An 18,644-nucleotide genomic window follows, 5' to 3' on the forward strand; every position below is an offset into this window, starting at 1 on the left:
CAGAAGTAAAGCTGCATACCTACAACCAACTGATCTTTGACAAAATTGAAGAAAACAAGCATTGGGGAAAGGACTCCCTATTCAATAAATAGTACTGGAATAATTGGCTAGCTATATGTGGAAGATTGAAACTGGATCCCTTTCTTTTACCATGTATAAAAATCAACTCACAGTGGATTAAAGACTTAAATGTAAAACCTAAAACCTTAAAACCCCTAGAAGAAAAACCAGGAAATGTCATTCTGGACATAGGCCATGGCAAAGATTTCTAACAAAGAATCCAAATGCAATTGCAATGAAAACAAAAATGGTCAATTGGAACCTAATTAAACTAAAGAGCTTCGACACAGCAAAAGAAACTATCAATAGAGCAAACAGACAACCTAGATAATGGGAAAAAATATTTGCAAACTGTGCATCCAACAAAGGTCTAATATCCAGAATCTATAGGCAATTTAAACAAATTAATAAACAAAAACTAAACAACCCTATTAAAAAATGGGCAAAGGACATTAACAGATACTTCTCCAAAGAAGATGTACATGTAGCCAACAAGCATATGAATAAATGCTCAACCTAACAAATTATTAGAGAACTGCAATTCAGAACCACAGTGAGATACCTCACACCAGTGAGAGTGGCTATTATCAAACAGTCAAACAAATAACAGATGCTGGCAAAGCCACAGAAAAAAAGGGAAGATTTATACACTGCTGGTGGGAATATAAATTATTTCAGTTACTCTGGAAAAAGAGTTTGGAGATTTCTCAAAGAACTTAGAACATAACTATCATTCGATCCAGCAACCCCATTTCCGGGTATATACTCAAAGGAATATAAATCATTCTATCACAAAGACACACACAGGTGTATATTCAATGCAGCACTGTTCACAATAGCAGTGTCATAGAATCAACCCAGGAGCCCACCTATGTTGGATTCATTAAAAAGTTGGTACCTATATGCCATGAAATACTATGTAGCCATAAAAAAAAAAAAAAAAAAAAAAAAAAAAGAAAAGAAATCATGTCCTTTGCAACAACATGGATGAAGCTGGAGGCTGTTATTCTAAGCAAATTAATGCAAAGACAGAAAACTAAATACCATATATGCTTTTTATAAGTGGAAGTTAAACACTGAATACATGTAGACACAAAGAAGGGAACCATAAACACGGAGACCTCTTTGAGGGTGGAAGGGTAGGAGGAGGGTGAAAATGAAAAACTACCTGTTGGGTACTATGCTCCTTACTAGGGTGATGAAATAACCTCTATACCAAACCCCTGCAACACAAATTTACCCCATGTAACAATATGCATATGTACTCCATCAACCTAAAATAAAAGTTAGAAAGAAAAAATATATGTATAAAAATTCTAGTATCTACTAATGTAACATTTGGCCTATACATGTTTTCTCATATATTTTAAGGCATGATTAATAGCTTAAGGCACAATTTCAAACCTATCGCAGACATATGATGTTTACAAATACTTTAGATAATAAAGCTTTATGGATAGTTATATTAATGTCTGCAAAAATCTTCACTGCCTGAAGCACCATTCTGATTTTAAAAAACATTTTATATAGCACTCCCTACTGGAAACTGACACTGGAAGTTAAGAATATTATACAAACAACACACTTTCAGATTTCTTTGGGTTTTGGGTTCTAGCATAAAAATATACAAAATCTGTGAAAATAGAATCTCACCCCAGGGAAGGTATCAATCAGTGTCTACCACTAATGGTAGACATTTTTTTTTCCATTTTGTTTTTGTATAAAGGCTTTTATCCTGTAAGGAGAAAAAACCCTGGACATAATAAAGGTCTGTTTTCTACAAAAACAATGTCTAATTCTGGGTGGACTGATCTCTTCTCAACAGCCTAGGGCAGGGCTGGTCCTTCCTCCGCCTGTGTCCACAGGGCCTAGGACACTGCACACACCAGGACAGGATTTGGCTGAATTTAAACCCACTACCCACCAAGGGAACTTGGGGACATTTAATGGTTGAGGGCCATGCCAGACGATCACTGCGGAGAACCACCTCTTTTCCTTACTGTAGTTTAAGTATGATAATTGGGCTTTGCTATGACTTACTGGACAAACCAGTAAGAAAAGCTAATCTTCAGGCTTCAACATGTTTTGACATGCAAACAAGAAGTTTTGCCAGGGGTTAATAAAGGTTATGAGTTCCAAATTCCTAGGCAAATATGGATTTGCTGGGAAGCCCCCTGGAGGGGAGGCTGAGAGGGCTGACCAGGTGGGCCTGGGGCACTGGGGCACTGAAATCATCATTTCATTAATGATTCTCTAATTTTGGGAACTGAGCAAGTTGAAGTTCACCAGTTCCAATGTTTCCAACTTTAGACTCTTCTCCTTCCTTAGCTAATGTTGATCAGATAATTTTCTAGATATGGGGCATGTAAAGAGTACTAAGTTTTAAGAGTCAGGAGCAAATCTCTGAAAGCATGAGGAAAACAATTTTTGAAGACTGCAGTGCAGAGGTTGACAAACTAAGAAGAAAGTATGTGCAAAGAAGCAGTGAATAATCCAAATCCCTGGGCTAAGATGTTCCCCAAAAAGATAATCAAGAACTAAGCACAATCTGAAGATCTTTTATCATAGAGGGTAAAAGGATCCCACAGTTCCATGAGGTTTTGTATATTCCCGGTACTCACACAGGCACAGAGGAGGGTAAGGAGGGCAGGTAGGTTGCAGACAGGGTAAGCATGGGAGAGCAGAGGAATGAGACTTGTACATGAACATACAATCTATCAGCAAACCACATCTGTGGCTTATTAGCAAATTATTAGGACATTAATATTTGAGCTGCTGAGACAGCAAGCATCCCCAAAGAACAAGAGTACATACATTTGTCCTATGACTCATCTATATAAGATATAATATATTTTCCAGCAATTTTGAAATTTAAATTACATCATCTTCAGGCAATAATTTCTTCCTACAATTCCCATTTACTCCTTCAATGATACAAACCAGAGAAAGGACAAGTCTCTTCAATATATTCTCAATTTTGTATCCTTAATGCTGGCACATAGGAGGTTCTCAGTAAATAATTATGGACTGAATTGAGTGATCTACATGATATGGGAGGCCTTCTTTAATTCCTACAGCAGAGTTAATTGTTCTGTCTTCTGCATCCTTAATCACCGTGCTTATTTATCAAAAGTGAACACAATACATTTTATTTTCACCACTTGATTAATGTGTTATTTTCCATACTACTTTGGAAGACGATCAATGACAGGAACAATATCTAGTATATGGTAGGAGACAGTAAATGTTTAGTAGGAAGGAAGAAAAAGTAGAGAAGCTGATGAAAATACATTTCAGGAAACTTTATTTTTCCTTTTACTACTTTTTTTTTTTAATCTTGTGTCAACCACTGACTTTCAATGAAAAGTGGTGCAAGATCAGGCATAGTGGCTCAAGCCTGTAATCCCAGCACTTTGGGAGGCCAAGGAAGGAGGATCATCTGAACCCAGGAGCTCCAGATCAGCCTTGGCAATGTGGTGAAACTCCACCTCTACAAAAAATTTTAAAAATTAGCCTGGTGTGCTGGTATTACACCTATAGTCCCAGCTACTCAGGAGGCTGAGGTGGGAGGATCTCTTGAGCCCAAGAGGCAGAGGTTGCAGTGAGCAGAGATTACGCACCTGAACTCCAGCCTGGAGACAGAGTGAGACTCTATCTCTAAATAAATAAATAAATACAAACTAACCAAAGAAAGCAGTGAAGGAATTGCTCTGCTAGGTATGAAACCCTGACCCGGAAGCAGTGTTTCAGGAAACTTTTGATGACCAGTTTGCAAATTTATTCTCACAGGCTACCCTTTCTCCTGCTACTGTCCAACCCACATTCTCTGATTTAATGATGTAGTTCCACCTCCTCAGCAAATTTCCATGATTAGACAAGTTGAAAAATTTGTCTTCCTCACTTTAGAAGGGATGCATCTTAACTTCTATAGTTAAAACGATTTGAATACACTATACATAGATGCAGCACTGTAAGCATCTTCAAGATGATTGATACCTCCTTGAGAACAAAATAAAATTTAAACCATGATTTATTTTCTGCACAGTTCCACCATGCACAGAAATTTAAAACATTAAGGAATAAATATCCCCTCAATAGAGGAATAAATAAATAAATGATGACACCTTCATTCAATGAAGTATCTTAAAACAGTTTAGGGAAGAAGGTAGCTCAATTTGTATTATGAAAGACTAAATAAACAACAGTGTGGAAGAGTAATGTTATAGAACAAAACATGTTTAGCATGATCTTAGGTATTGCAAAGCTAAGCAACAATAACTATATGCGTATAAGGTTTGAAATGTATATGCATATACAGATAACTAAGTACTTTAAAATGCCTAGAAGGATACACACCACATTGTTAAAAATGATTACCACTAGGGAAAGGAGTGCGATTTTTACTCTTTATAGTCCTGATTGTAAAAATATTATATGAAATTACATGCATTTACTACTTGTGCAATTTTTTAAATGGAAACAGGAAACTTGAATGCCTAACTACTTAGGCATTGCATAAGACAGTTTATATATATTATTCCATTTCTTCATCCTGACAAAGCTGTGAGACTGGTAACACAGCTTTGTCATACCAAATGGAAGCACAGAGAAGTTATTAAATGGCAGTCTGAATTTGAAAACAGGGCTCTGTGAAGACAAACTGTATATGTGCCCTTTTCCTTACATCATAAAACCTCATAAAAAAAATGCTTCACTGAGAAGTGTTGAGCCCTTGATCCTTGCTTTCATTTTCTGCTTTAAACAAGAGATTGCTCCAAAATTATTTGTATATGTATACATACATATATATATATACTTTTACTTAACAACTCCTATTTATTACATTTCATTTGAACCCTCAAGATTTCAAGTCTACATTTCTCCATGATGGCTAGAAAGATGGGTAAGAAACATATTTCACAAGTAAGGTATGAAATGGCAAATATGAAATAACACAACTTCATAAAAAGGAAGTAAAATTTGCCTATTCAACTTATCCAAATAAGATGTGAAAAGGCCATTCCACCATTCCCATTTTATTTTTAATAAAAAGTTATTAAGTTCTTCCAGTGACCTTTAGAGAAGGAGCATGGCCTATAAAATCTATTTAAGGATATTAAACCTGGTTGACGTTTCATGAGTTGACCTTATGAATAGCAATCACTCAATTAGATATTTCATTTTCCTTTCTTATTTATAGTACCTTGCCATAATATACTATGATTCTGTACGATTTCCGTGAGGTCAGAGCTGTATTCCAACAATTCTAATCTTTCTAAAATGTTTTTGGAACTCCTTTTTAGGAAACAAGTGCATTGAGAAGTGGTTATTTATTGTTCTCAATGGCAATTGTTTTATTCTGCCATTGAGAACAATAAATAACCACTGAAGTTACTGAAGTAACCCCAGTGCCAACAGTGCCTGGCACATAGTGAATGCTTAATAAGTATTTACTGAACAAAATGAAATCACTATACTCTGATGTCTAAGCCTTGCCGAAAGTTACCGTGACTCAGCCACAATGAACAAGGTGATCAATCAGGGCAGATGAAGTGAAGTAAGACTCACTCACCAATAACCTTAACTGTAACTATAAAGTAGTTCAGTTGTTCTCTTCTGCTGGGTGTGTTCTATTTTATACTCTTATGTTCTATTATTCTATTGCTTATAAAGGGAGATGTGAATGAAATAAAAAGAGATTATTAGAAAACGATTTGAGCAATGACAGCACCAGCAGAATAAATGTATGCAGCCTTACAAGTGGATCACTTTATAGAGAATAATACTAATCTGAACATATAATAAGATTTCTCAAGAGAAACTCAGGGTCATTATTTCATACTTATACTACAAGTAAAAATTTTAAATTTCAAACGTGTAAGGCTTAAATGTCAGAGTTTTAGTTCATTATATTAACTGAATTATAAGGAGGGGAAAAGAACGTCACTATACACTACTCTAAATCTTTAAAGAAAGAGCCGGGTGTGGTGGCACATGCCTGTAATCCCAGTACTTTTAGAGGCCTAGGCAAGTGGAGCACCTAAGGTCAGCAGTTTGAGACCAGAACATGGTGAAACCCCATCTCTAAAAATGCAAAATTTAGCTGGGAATGGTGGCGGGCACCTGTATTCCCAGCTACTCAGAAGGCTGAGGCATGAGAATCACTTGAACCCAAGAGGTGGAGGTTGTAGTGAGCTAAGATTGTGTCACTGCACTCCAGCCAAGGTAACAGAGTAAGACTCCCTCTTAAAAAAAAAAAAAAAAAAAAAAAAAAAAAGGTTAAACCCAGTCTGTGCCTGTAGTCCCAGCTACTCCGGAGGCTAAGGCAGGAGAATCGCTTGAACCCGGGAGGCAGAGGTTGCAGTGAGCCGAAATCATGCCACTGTACTCCAACCTGGGCAACAGAGTAAGACTCCGTCTAAAAAAAAAAAGAAAGAAAGAAAGAAAAGAAAAAGAAAGAAAATATTTAATAGGCCAGACGTGGTGGTTCACATCTGTAATCCCAGTACTTTGGGAGGCCCAGATGGGCAAGCCATTTGAACCCAGGATCTCAAAACTAGCCTGGTTAAGATGGCGAAACCCCATCTCTCCTAAAAATACAAAATTTAGTACAGCATGGTGGTGGGTGCCTCTAATCCCAGCTACGTGGGAACCCGAGGTGTGAGAATCGCTTGAGCCTGGGAGGCAAAGGTTGCAGTGAGCAAAGATCACTGCACTGTAGCCTGGGTGATAATGTCACACCCTGTCCCCCCAAAAAAAGTATTGAATTTTATTATGTCTTCTGTTATTATAGTGATAAAGATGTGATAATAGGTATTTTATTGTGTCATACATTATTCTATACAAGTCCTACAGAAATAATACTTTCAAGTTATTCAGCATTTTGAAAAATAGACCCAAACCATTTCCATTTTTCATTTGCAGTTTGATGAAGCCTGTTCTATATTCTTGTCTTGGCAAAATTCAGCAGTACATTTAATATGAATGTTATTAGTACAATTAGAAATTGCACAGATATAATCTGTATAATTAAAACGAATATGGGAAGTCTTGAATGTTAGCAGAAAAAAATCACAATAAACTATAAATTAGCAAAGTAAGCTGACTGTAAATAAAAACAAGAATAAAACTAGACATAATTCTGAAGGACAGTATCATTTGTAGGTAATGAATGCTAGTTAATTTTCTTCCAGCTGAAAGGCAGTGAAGTTTCATTCATTGGCTAAGTGAAACAGGGCAGAGATGGCATTACCCTTTTCTACATTATACTTAACATACAACCCTTAGACTTCAGTGATTTGTTCTAATGCTGTCCTGAGAATCTGTGTGAGGAAGTGCCTTGCAAAGACCTACCTATAATATAATAAGTAACTGACCAAACTTTTCATATGGAATCTAAGTCACATTTTTCACAAGCCAACTTTCATTCTTTAGTGAATAAGGTTAAACCCAATGTTAAATCAAGTAAAAGAGAGGTCTGTCATCGCCTACCCCAGGCCCTCAGAGTATCAACAAACTCCGGGAAGGGAGACCGTCTTCATAGCTAAAAGATCGTGGAAACAACAAGGGTTTTGAAAACAGGAAGAACTGGACTGCAATCACAGCTATATCAGTTTACAAATTTCAAGACCTGGGCTCTTTCTCAGCTAGGTCTTCTCATCTGAAAAGTGGAGAAAATTAGATAACCTCACAAGGTTGTTGCGAGGCTTAAGTGCAATATTTTAAGTAAAGCAATACACAGTGCATATTAAATACAAATTGTTTTCTCTTCCTTGCCTTAAATTTTGTCATCTACTTCAGCACTTAGGACAGGACTGAGTTACAAAGTAGGAAAACAAGGAATTCTGGATTAATTGGCTTTGTCAGGTTAATGTCAGAATCCTCTTGAACAGTGCAAAAATGGATGGTCCACATAGTGATTTTTTAAATCAGCAAATTAAATAATCGGTAATTTTTAAACAGAGAAAGACAACCAAGTGAAACAAATGTGATGTTAAAGCAGCTTTGAGCTGCTACAGGTAATTTAGTGATTATGAGCAGGAGCCCCAGAAAACCAGGATTACCACTTTTTCTAACCATGCCAGAGGGAAGAGCATTAATCATGTTAGATGAGGGATAAAAGCTCCAATAAAACACGACCCTGTGCTACACAGGAGTGATGCTAATAAGTCTTCAAGAAAAATTTTATAACCAAAAATGATTATTTCTGAAGCATAACTATTCAGAGCTAATCTTAATTTCACCAAAAGTCACTAACAGCAATCATGTCTAAGTAGAGCCAGCTGTCAAACATCCCAGAAAAGCAAGCTGTCTCTGTGGGAGACAAAGCAAACTCAAGACCCTTGGGAGTGAAATCAAGTATTTCACAGACAAGTATAGAATGGGTATGAAGCTGTCATACCTACATTATAATGAAGATGTCAAAATGTAAATTAATCTACTTTCTAATAAATACATTTAAAATTACAGAACTGGAAAGCTATAATAGGCATTCTTTAAGTTCTAATTCAACATGCAATATGCTACTCAGACCATCTAGTTTGGCTTAAAATTTTTCATGTCTATTCTAAGTGTAGCTTAACTTACTGTATTTTTATGGACTATTAGTTTTTTTATGAATACAAAACTGAAAGAATGTGACTATGGGTGAACACTATGCCTATTAAAATTCTGCTGTACTTTAATTTGCATTATAATTTAGTTATAAGGATTTTATTATAGCAAAAAGTTGAAATGAAAACTGGAGTTTTGACAATGGATATTTAAGGTACTGAGCTTATACTACAGCAAATGAAACTAAACTACTTCTGTAACATGAAACTATAATGGAAATCAGCCTTGAACTTGTCAGTTTTTTGAAACTAAATTACTTCTGTAACATGAAACTACAATGGAAATCAGCCTTGAACTTGTCATTTTTTTGGTAGTTAGTTTAAAGACTGCTTGCTCTTTCCTCTACTTTTCAAAGAAAATCGTATTATATTACTTGAAGCACCTACCCCTATTTTTATGGCCATTCTATAATACTGTTGAATCTGACAATAATACCTAGGGAAAAAAGAACTTCTAAAGCCAATGTTTAATAGTATTATTCTCCTTTAAATGATAAGCTGCATGAAATATGAAAGAAGCAGGAAGGAACCGAATCTCACCACCACCAGCAAGAGCCTCCACAAAGGCCTTTGAGCAATTAGCACATCAGTTTCTTAAAGATACACTTGCAGAAAAATAAACTGAACTCAGGGGAAATCAGCTTAACTTCCAGTGCTAACCAGTTATACCTCTCATTTCCATTCAATTGGTTAGGCAACCCTCTGAAAATGGAGGCAGTCATTACATCCCAAAGTAGAGCTCCCTACTGAAAGGAGGACTACATGATCCCCAGGACACAGAAGAGATCACCAATTACTGTAATCATGTATGATAAACAGATGAGACAGGAGATGTACATATATACCCATTTCCGAGAGCAGTGGTTGGAAATTTTAATGTATCTAGCAATGTACAGCAAACATGGAGGCCCTGAAATGGGCTCAGATGAGTAAAAGGATCTAGGCCAGGTAAATCCAGGCTGAAAGTCACAATCTGGAGTAGACCAGCAAACTGACAGAAGCAGAGTGCCATACCAGTGAAAGGAAGCTGCAGAAACAGCCATGGATCATGTGCAGGAACTGTGGGGTTATGCCTGAAGGGAATCGGGGATGTAGATAATGACATATTAATTTAAAGACTAAGTTCAATTTGGGAACATGAGGATGCTTAATTCAGAGCCCAAGATCTGCAATCTAAATTCGAAGACAGAGAAGAGTCGAGGATGTTACAAAGGACTGCTGCTCAACAAATATGAGGCTATAGATAAGACTTCTGCCCCTCAAAGTGCAGGCCATCCAAAAGCAGCAAAAGCCTCACCTGGGAGCTTGTTAGAATGGCAGTGTCTCAAGTCCTATCCCAGACCTGCTGAATCAGATCTGCATTTAAGTAGATCCAGGGCTCTACAGTGGTAGCGCTGCTATCTTATTAAAAAAAAAAATGAGAGAGAAGAGGGTAGGGAAGAAGAGAGGGTGTGGGATGTTGAAGTTAACAGAGATCAAAATTAGATAGCAGCTTTGTTTTCTTAGGAAAATCCAACTGTACAATCCCTAGAAAGTAAGACCATGAACCAACTGAATCAGCTTAAATATCAAAACTAACATCTTATTCATCAAGGCTTCCTTTATGATCTTTGCATCACCATATTGACAAATCCAAAGCTATCATCTCATCAACTCAACTCTGCACAATCACAATCAGTTCTCCGTCTTGCAAGATCTACCTTGAAATCACCCAGCCTCGGCCCTGAAATCCTATACGTACTTTCTCCTAACTCCCCTGACAGTCAACGATTGAGTGTCATGATATTTTGAAGCAGAAAAAAATATTAACTATTACCTGGTCTAAGTCCCTTATTTCATGGAAGAAATTCATAACTTGCTCAAGGATGCAGAGCTTGTTAAGAGCAAAACCAACACCAAAACCAAGATCTCCAGACTCTATTCAGGAATCTGCTATTTTCAAAATACATTCATTATTTTGGTATGTTTGTTCTGGACAAGGACATTGCTTTAAGCGACTGTAATTCACTAGTGTACCCAGAACACCATGCTTAGTAAGTGCTGTCAATATGCAACACGCTAGAATGAATACAAACACATAAATTTAATTTTAACCAAAGAGCCCAAAAAGGTTAAGAAGAATATCATTATAGTATTATTATCTGCATCCTAATAAGAACTAATAATATTAGAGCATTTACCACACCCAAAGTACTGTGTTGAGAGCTTTATATGTATGATTTCATTTAATCCTCACAAAACTCTTCTAATAATAAGGGTACTATTATTCCCATTCTAAAGATTTTTTTTAAATGAGGTTTAGTAACTTAATCAAGATCACACTGCTAGCAAGCAGAAGACCTAGGATTTAAACACTGAAATACGATTTGTTTCTTTTTCTCGAGCAAAGCAAAAAAAAAAGAAAGAAAGAAAAGAAAAATAAGAATACAGTCATCCTTTCAGGTCTTCTCTTAAAAATTTTATTCCTTGTTATGAAAATAATACACATTTGCAGCAATATATAACCTGGTTCCAAGGTAATATTTAAATTAGAAATACTGCTTTAATGACAATTTTCCCCAAAATATGAAGAGGTTTCTAAGCAATTCTGGTATTGATCGATGCACTCTGTCCATGTCAGCCATGTAAATGAACAATTCCAGTTGTCATATTACCTGACATATCTGTCCTTTACCTAGATTTCACTTCTTTCTATTTCCATTTCAATTAGAAGACAGCTACAGTTCACAAGAATAAAAAGAACTTTCATCCTGTAAATTAAATACATAATTGCTAGACTCTGCTCTAAAGAGGTGTAAGGTAAAAACAGATTTTTTCTCTAGTACATTATTTAGCATTATGTTTAAGACTTTTCCAGAAATAGATATTATATCACTTCTTATTCTGAAGCTTAGTCTAGATGGCAAGACTTAGGAAGCTTACTTTTCTCTATTTTATTTAACAGTATACCATTTTACTCTTTCTTTACCATATTCCTGAAATTTAAATGGTAAGTTCAAATTCCTCAGTATCTTAGGTAAAGTTTACACTGTGACATACCAGGCCTATTAAATAGAACTGACCCATCCTATGCATGAAGGAATAAAAGTGCTACTGATGATTTACATTTGGATTTCAATGTAGATGAATAATCTATGTGATTTCTTCCATTTTTCCTTCAGGGAAAGAAAAAATCAGTACACAGGAATAGCTCAAAGTTTGTATACAAGGGGCAAAAGCAGTTGCAGCCATGCTTGGCCTTGGAGATGCTGGACACAGTTTAACAGGAAAATCAAAAGTGCATTCACCAAGTCATAAGGCTATTAAAAACCTAGGTCACTATTTTGTTTTATTTATTACATTTATTTTATGAGTCTGAATTTTGAACCTTTTTGGACTTGACCAGTAGAGGATTTTTTTTTTTTTTTTTTACTATTAAAATATGTTCTTATTCAAAACTTACAGGAAAATAAATAAACCAAATTCTATTCACCAAGTAAAAAGTTTAAATTATTAGACAATATATAGTGCTGGAAAGTTCATTCTGAACCAAAATTGTACTAATTCTTCTAACATGATTAATTAATTCATTCAACTTGTATTCTTCTTCAACACTGAGTCCCCAGCATCAAGCCTTGTATCAGGAGGCTATACACAGCTGCAACAGATCTTGTCCCTAACCTGAAAGATTTCATAGCCTAGTAAAGAAAAAAGATGCATAATTATCTAATAGTGATGCAGTGACATCAGAGCCAAAAGAAGCATGTATAAAATGCCATGGGAACCAGTAGAGCAATTAATTGAAACCTGAAATGCAGAGAAGGGAGTTGTCAGAAAACATGTAAAAACAAGAGATCACTGGAGCAGAATAAAAGATTATGGAGTGCACCAAGCTTATAGAGAAAGGCTATTTAATACAGAAGGAACTTCATGATAAAGGTGCAGAAGCCAGAAAGACAGTCACTCATCTTGGCGCTGCAGGTATATTAATAACACTGCAACAGAGAATGTAAGACGGACAGGAGGCTGGACAGGTATCCAGAAGTCTAATAGGGAGGATGCTGAACAGCAGTTTCCAGGTTTGCATTTTATGCTTTAGATACTGAAGAGCCACTGCGGCATCATATGATCCAAACTCTAGAAGATATATCTGTTGGCAAAGCAAAGGACTGCTAGACAAGGGAGTAAGCCCTAGGCATAAAGGTCTAGTTTGGGTCAAAAAAATCATTCAAGTCCCTTGAATTAACAGAGTCACAGCAGTATTGCACAAAGGAGGAAATATTCAAGAAATATTCAAAACGTAGAATTTAAAAACCTAAGAAGGACTTATATTTGGTATAGGTCTTAGCTATCCTTGAGATCATTGAGCAAATGATTATTATCAAAGCTAAACAAAGTGAGTATAACAAATTAATTGAGCTTCATTATGTATTTCCACATACAAAAAAAAAGATAACATAACCAAACAAGAGAATCTCTGAATGGGTAGAGAGAAATTCATATAAAAAGATTCCACAAAACAAAAATAATTTCCCTCAGAAATACATAAGAAAACATGCTTGTATTTTAAACACCTCTACATTAAAGATATTTAACATGGAAACTACTCTATCAGTAGACTACATAAAATCTGCTTAACACAAATGAAAGTTAAGGCCTTACATTTTAAAATCAAGGCTAACTCATATAATCCCAGCACTTTGGGAGGCTAAGGGAGGATTGCTTGAGGACAGGAGCTTGAGACTAGCCTGGGAATCACAGCAAGACCCTATCTCAAAAAAAGAAAAAAAAAAAATTAGCTTGGCATGGTGGTACATGCCTGTAGTCTCAGCTACTCAGGAGGCTGAGGCAAGAAGATCACTTGAGCCCAGGAGTTCAAGGCTGCAATGAGCTATGATTGCACGACTACATTCCAGCCCGGGAGACAGAGGAAGATTCTGACTCTAAAAATAAAATAAACACGTTTATAAAAGCCACACTTGAAAGGAGCTCAATTTGAACAGGAAAACTCTCAAAGCAGGAAGAACATCAATAGACATGATTCACTCTTTATCAATGCTTACCATATTACCAAATAAAGTTGTTTAATTAATATATTTTAAGTGTTATTTGCAAGCATGGGAGTTTGCTAAAGAGTAATGTCACCAAATGGGGCATGGTTCTATTTCCACATTTAGCAAAGCCTTACGATACACAGTGCATTTTCTCTAGAGTTCCATCCAGGTTTCTCACTAGAAATTTCCAGATGAAGTCCCCTAATCAAATCTATAGCATCAAACTGCCAAAGCCTAAGAGTGATCCCCACTTTGGAATCATTTAGCCACAAATACTCTGTTATTCAAAACTTATTAAATATATTGTTTTTGCTTAAAGAGAGAGGAAATAGTAAGGCTGCCTCTATTAAGACATCCAGATCTATGGTCAAGTTTCAGAGACAGGGAAAAAAAGAAAAAGCATGCTACAGCTTGAGATGTGTCAAACTTCCATCTTCAAAATATAACAGTAAATGCTTATATCAAAACATTTAAAATCAAAGATCACAGAAAATTTAATGGTTTAGTCTCTTAACTTTAATTTTTGAAGAGTTAGACTTGCACAACGACCATTCAGTTACACAGACGGCAATTCATGACAAAACGTATTTAGGAGGCAGGAAAAAAAAAGATGGGACAGAAATCATCCTAGATCAGAAGCCGTTAAAAGTTTAGATGTGAATTATAAAAAATAAACAACAAGCTGTTCTGCAAGCTGAAAAAAATAGTCCCCATGAAGAAAGTAGTCCATCCAGGTGTGGTGGCTCACACCTGTAATCCCAGCACTTTGGAAGGCAGAGGTGGGTAGATCATCTGAAGTACGGAGTTTTAGAGGAGACTGACTAACAATGGTGAAACCCCGTCTCTACTAAAAATACAAAATTGGCCAGGCATGGTGGCGCATGCCTGTAATCCCAGTTACTTCAGAGGCTGAGGCAGGATAATCGCTTGAACCCAAGAGGAAGAGGTTGCAGTGAGCCAAGATTGCACCATTGTTCTCCAGCCTGGGCAACCAGAGCAAAGCATCTCAAAAATAAAACAAAATAAAATAAAATAAAATAGTCCACTGACTGAAGTCCCAAGCTAAGTTAATTCTTTTTGACATGCTGCTGCTGATTTATAACTAATCAATCATCAGACATTTACAAGCAAGCTTACAACGTTAATGTAACCAAAGTTAATGTACAATGTAAATGTAATTGCATTTTTTTTTAACATATAGAAAATATTTCCCTGGTTTAACTATTGGAGGAAGACAGAAATATAATAAAGAATACAAGTTAAGCACCTAATGAGTATGGTTTCAAAACATACCAGGAATATGATGAGGAACTATCCTCAGCTCAGCTGCCCAATTCCAGACTCTGTGTCTGTCCTTCCTAGTCCACACAGCTGTAGCAATAAGACTTGATCTATAATCCAAACAATAGCATGAGTGTTTGTCTCTATGGCCAGTGCCCATTTCAGTCCTGAGCTACAAGACTTGAATCTCAAATGGCCAAAAAGGAGGGCCATGTAAACAGTGTGAGGCTGTTGATACAAAGGGAGTAAAACAATAAACTTTTTAAAGATGTTATATGACAAAAGAAAAATCAATGATGTATTTTTGAAAATAAGAGCATATGTGACATGAAACATATCAGAACCTATACAAATGACAAATTTCAATTATTACATGAGATTCTCAAATGTTGACCCAGGATATGAAGTTTCAGTTGGATGGGAGGCATAAGCTTCAGTGACCTACGGCACAGAATGGTGGCTGTAATCATAAGGCATTATATATTTCAAAATGGCTAAAAGAGTAGATTTTAGGCCAGGTGCAGTGGCTCACATCTGTAATCCCAGCATTTTGCGAGGCCAAGGTAAACAGAACATGAGGTCAGGAGTTCCCTGGCTAATATGGTGAAACCCTGTCTCTACTAAAAACACAAAATATAGCCAGACGTGGTGGCACACGCATGTAGTCCCAGCTACTTGGGAGGCTGAGGCAGAAGAATCACTTTAACTTGAGAGGTGGAGGTTGCAGTGAGCCAAGATTGTGCCACTGCACTCCAGCCTGGGTGACAGAGCAAGACTCTGTCTCAAAAAAAAAAAAAAAAAAAAAAAAAGAGTAGATTTTAAATGTTTTTATTACGAAAAAGTAGTAAGTATGTGAGGGGCCAGATTGTTAATTAGCCTGATTTAATCATCCGACATTGTAACCATATATCAAAACATTATATTGTACTCTATAAATATATACAATTACTATTTGTCAATTAAAAATAACATTAAAAATTCTCACTATGACTGTTGGAAGTCACCTAATGTTTAGAAACCACATCTGTCATCTATACAAACCAAAATCCTCAAGAAAATATGTGAAATATAAACTGAAAGAAAAGAAAGCTATAAATCCAAGAAGTTAAATATAAAGAATAATTCTTTTCTAATGGACTAATACGTAATCATGTGACTGTTGGTAAAATAAACTAATAAAGTCTATAAGAAAAAGATAACAAATAGCAAAATAAAAAAACAGCAACAATTTTTTCATCTTATAAAAACCATTAATCAAGGCAGCCAAGGTCTAATGTGAAAAAAATGAGTATAAGTATGAATGTATTAAAAATACATCATTGAGGCCATATGCAGTGGCTCACACCTAGAATCCCAGTACTTTGGGAGGCAGAGGTGGGAGGAGTGCTTAAGCCCAAGAGTTCCAGACAAGCCTGGGCAAAACAGTGAGTCCTTGTCTCCACAATAAATGAAAACAAAAAATATTAGCCAGGCACAGTCCCAGCAGAAGGGAATAGTTCCAGTAGAAGGGAATGCTTGAGCACAGGAGACTGGGGCTCCAGTGAGCTGTGACAGTGCCACTGTACTCCACTACAGCCTGGGTGACACAGTGAGACCCTGTCTCAGAAAACAAAACAAACCCACACATGCTAGAAAGCTACAATGAACCATCAGAAAGCATTTTCAAGACTAAGTACATAACATATGTAGTTACAATTTTCTATTACTTATTTTCTTTTTATTTCTTTTTGAGACAAGGTCTCACTCTGTTATCCAGGCTGGAGTGCAGTAGTGTGATCTTAGCAGCCTCAACCTTTCACACTTAAGCAATCCCTCCCACCACAACCTCCAAGCAGCCATCCCAGGTACCACCACCACGACTGGCTAATTTTTGTATTTTTGGTAGAGATGGTTTTGTCATGTTGCCCAGGCTGGTCTCAGACTGGGCTCAAGCAATCTGCCTGCCTAGGCCTCTTGAAGTGCTGTGATTACAGGCATGAGCCACTGAGCCTGGCAGTTGTTTTCTAATTAGGGATCTGAAAATAGATGCATCCCTAAACCATAAAACATATGTCCTAATTGTATATTTTCTACAAATCCATTCTAAATGTATTTGTATATATGCACCTTGATTATGCATTAGAACCTACCTACCATTTATATCTCTGACTCAATAAACTCACTTTCTAAATTAAGTTTATTCTCCCATTTAACAGGAAATGGGCCACAGGAATATTCTTCCAAAAGTGATTTTATTGAGTCAAAGATAAGTTGGTTCTAATGCTTAATCAAGGTGGCCACATCTTCTGAATTCAGAATGTTGATATACTCAGTATCTGTGCCTTCACAGCCATTCACTATCAAACATAGATTGAATGTCCCTATGCACCTAGCATGGTGCCAGGTGTTAAACATAAAGATATAAGACACAGCTTCTGGCATGAAGTTGCTCCCTGCCTTTTTGTCATCTTCCAGTCTATTTTTTTTTTTTAAGACAGAGTCTTGCTCTGTCACCCAGGCTGGAGTGCAATGGCATGCTCTTGGCTCACTGCAACCTCCACCTCCCGTGTTCAAGCAATTCTACTGCCTCAGCCTCCCAAGTAGCTGGGATTACGGGTGCACGCCACCATGCCCTGCTAATTTTTGTATTTTTAAGTAGAGACGGGTTTCATCATGTTGGCCAGGCTGGTCTTGAACCCCTGACCTCATGATCTGCCTGCCTCAGCCTCCCAAAGTGCTGGGATTACAGGCGTGAGCCACCGCGCCCGGCTCTTTCCAGTTTATTTTTATATAGCAGCCAGAGAATCTTCGTAAAATATTAAAACAGCTTTACAACTCCACTACTTCAAATTTTCAATCACTTTCCCTTTCACTTATAATAAAATTCAAACATCTTCAAGGTTCCCAAGGTCCTGCCCATCTCAGCCCCTCCTCTCACCCATTCCTGTCATTCACAATGCTTTGCCCGTAATGGTCTTTTCAGTATCGTTTAAATACCCAGCACTATTTAGCCCCAGAATCCCTAGCCTAGATTCTCACCCAACTTCTTCACTGAATCCTATTTCTAGAAGTTAAATGTAACTACCAGAGAGGCTTTCCTTGAAGTCCCCACCTCAATCCTGCAGGAGATGGAGAGCTTAACCTTAAGTGGTTAGCTCATTTTAGAAAAATCACCAGGCAACAACTTGTAGTGTGCATTGACTATGGAGAGTACAATGGGAGGTGATGGCTCTAGGTAGCAAAGTTCAATAGGAAACAACTGGAGCAGTCCAGGAGAGACACAGAGTGAATGTATGCAAAAGCATTGGTCACCTTCAGCTCGGCATAAATTCCATCAAGCTACGAGCTCTCTCAGACCAGTATTATTTATTAAAAACTTCCTATATCAGAGAGGTCCAATAAACATCAGTTAGTTACAAATGAATGAAAGAACAGTAAACATCAAGAAGACATCAGTAGTAATCACTGCTGTTTATTTATGGAGTACTAGGCACTATGGATGAAGAAGAGAAGGAAGGCAGCAGTGGTTAGGAGAATCGGTTCTTCCACAGTTTGTTTCGGCTCTATTATGTACTAGCTGGGTGACTTTAAGTAAGTTACTTTACTTCCCTGTGCTTTGAGTTTTTCAAAAGGGGATAGTAATAATGCCTACCAAAGAGGATTTCTCTGAGATTCAAAT

At 36.8% G+C, this 18,644-nt stretch overlaps 1 protein-coding gene across 7 annotated transcripts in view; it reads right to left on the reverse strand.

Annotated features, from left to right (window-relative positions):
• Nucleotides 1-18,644, reverse strand: part of PHKB (phosphorylase kinase regulatory subunit beta) — a 240,968-nt gene that overhangs the window by 213,065 nt on the left and 9,259 nt on the right. Inside the window, exon 1 of one of the 7 annotated variants that reach the window (XM_074403395.1) lies at nt 14,999-15,761. The exons of the other annotated variants lie outside the window; for them this stretch is intronic. Within the exon in view, the coding sequence (XP_074259496.1) occupies nt 14,999-15,146 (148 nt within the window). The 5' untranslated portion in view covers nt 15,147-15,761. Of the gene's footprint in view, nt 1-14,998; nt 15,762-18,644 lie in introns of those variants that run through there. 7 annotated transcript variants of the gene reach the window in all.

The sequence above is a fragment of the Saimiri boliviensis genome, chromosome 1, assembly GCF_048565385.1.
Source record: "Saimiri boliviensis isolate mSaiBol1 chromosome 1, mSaiBol1.pri, whole genome shotgun sequence".
Classification (NCBI taxonomy): Eukaryota; Metazoa; Chordata; class Mammalia; order Primates; family Cebidae; genus Saimiri; species Saimiri boliviensis.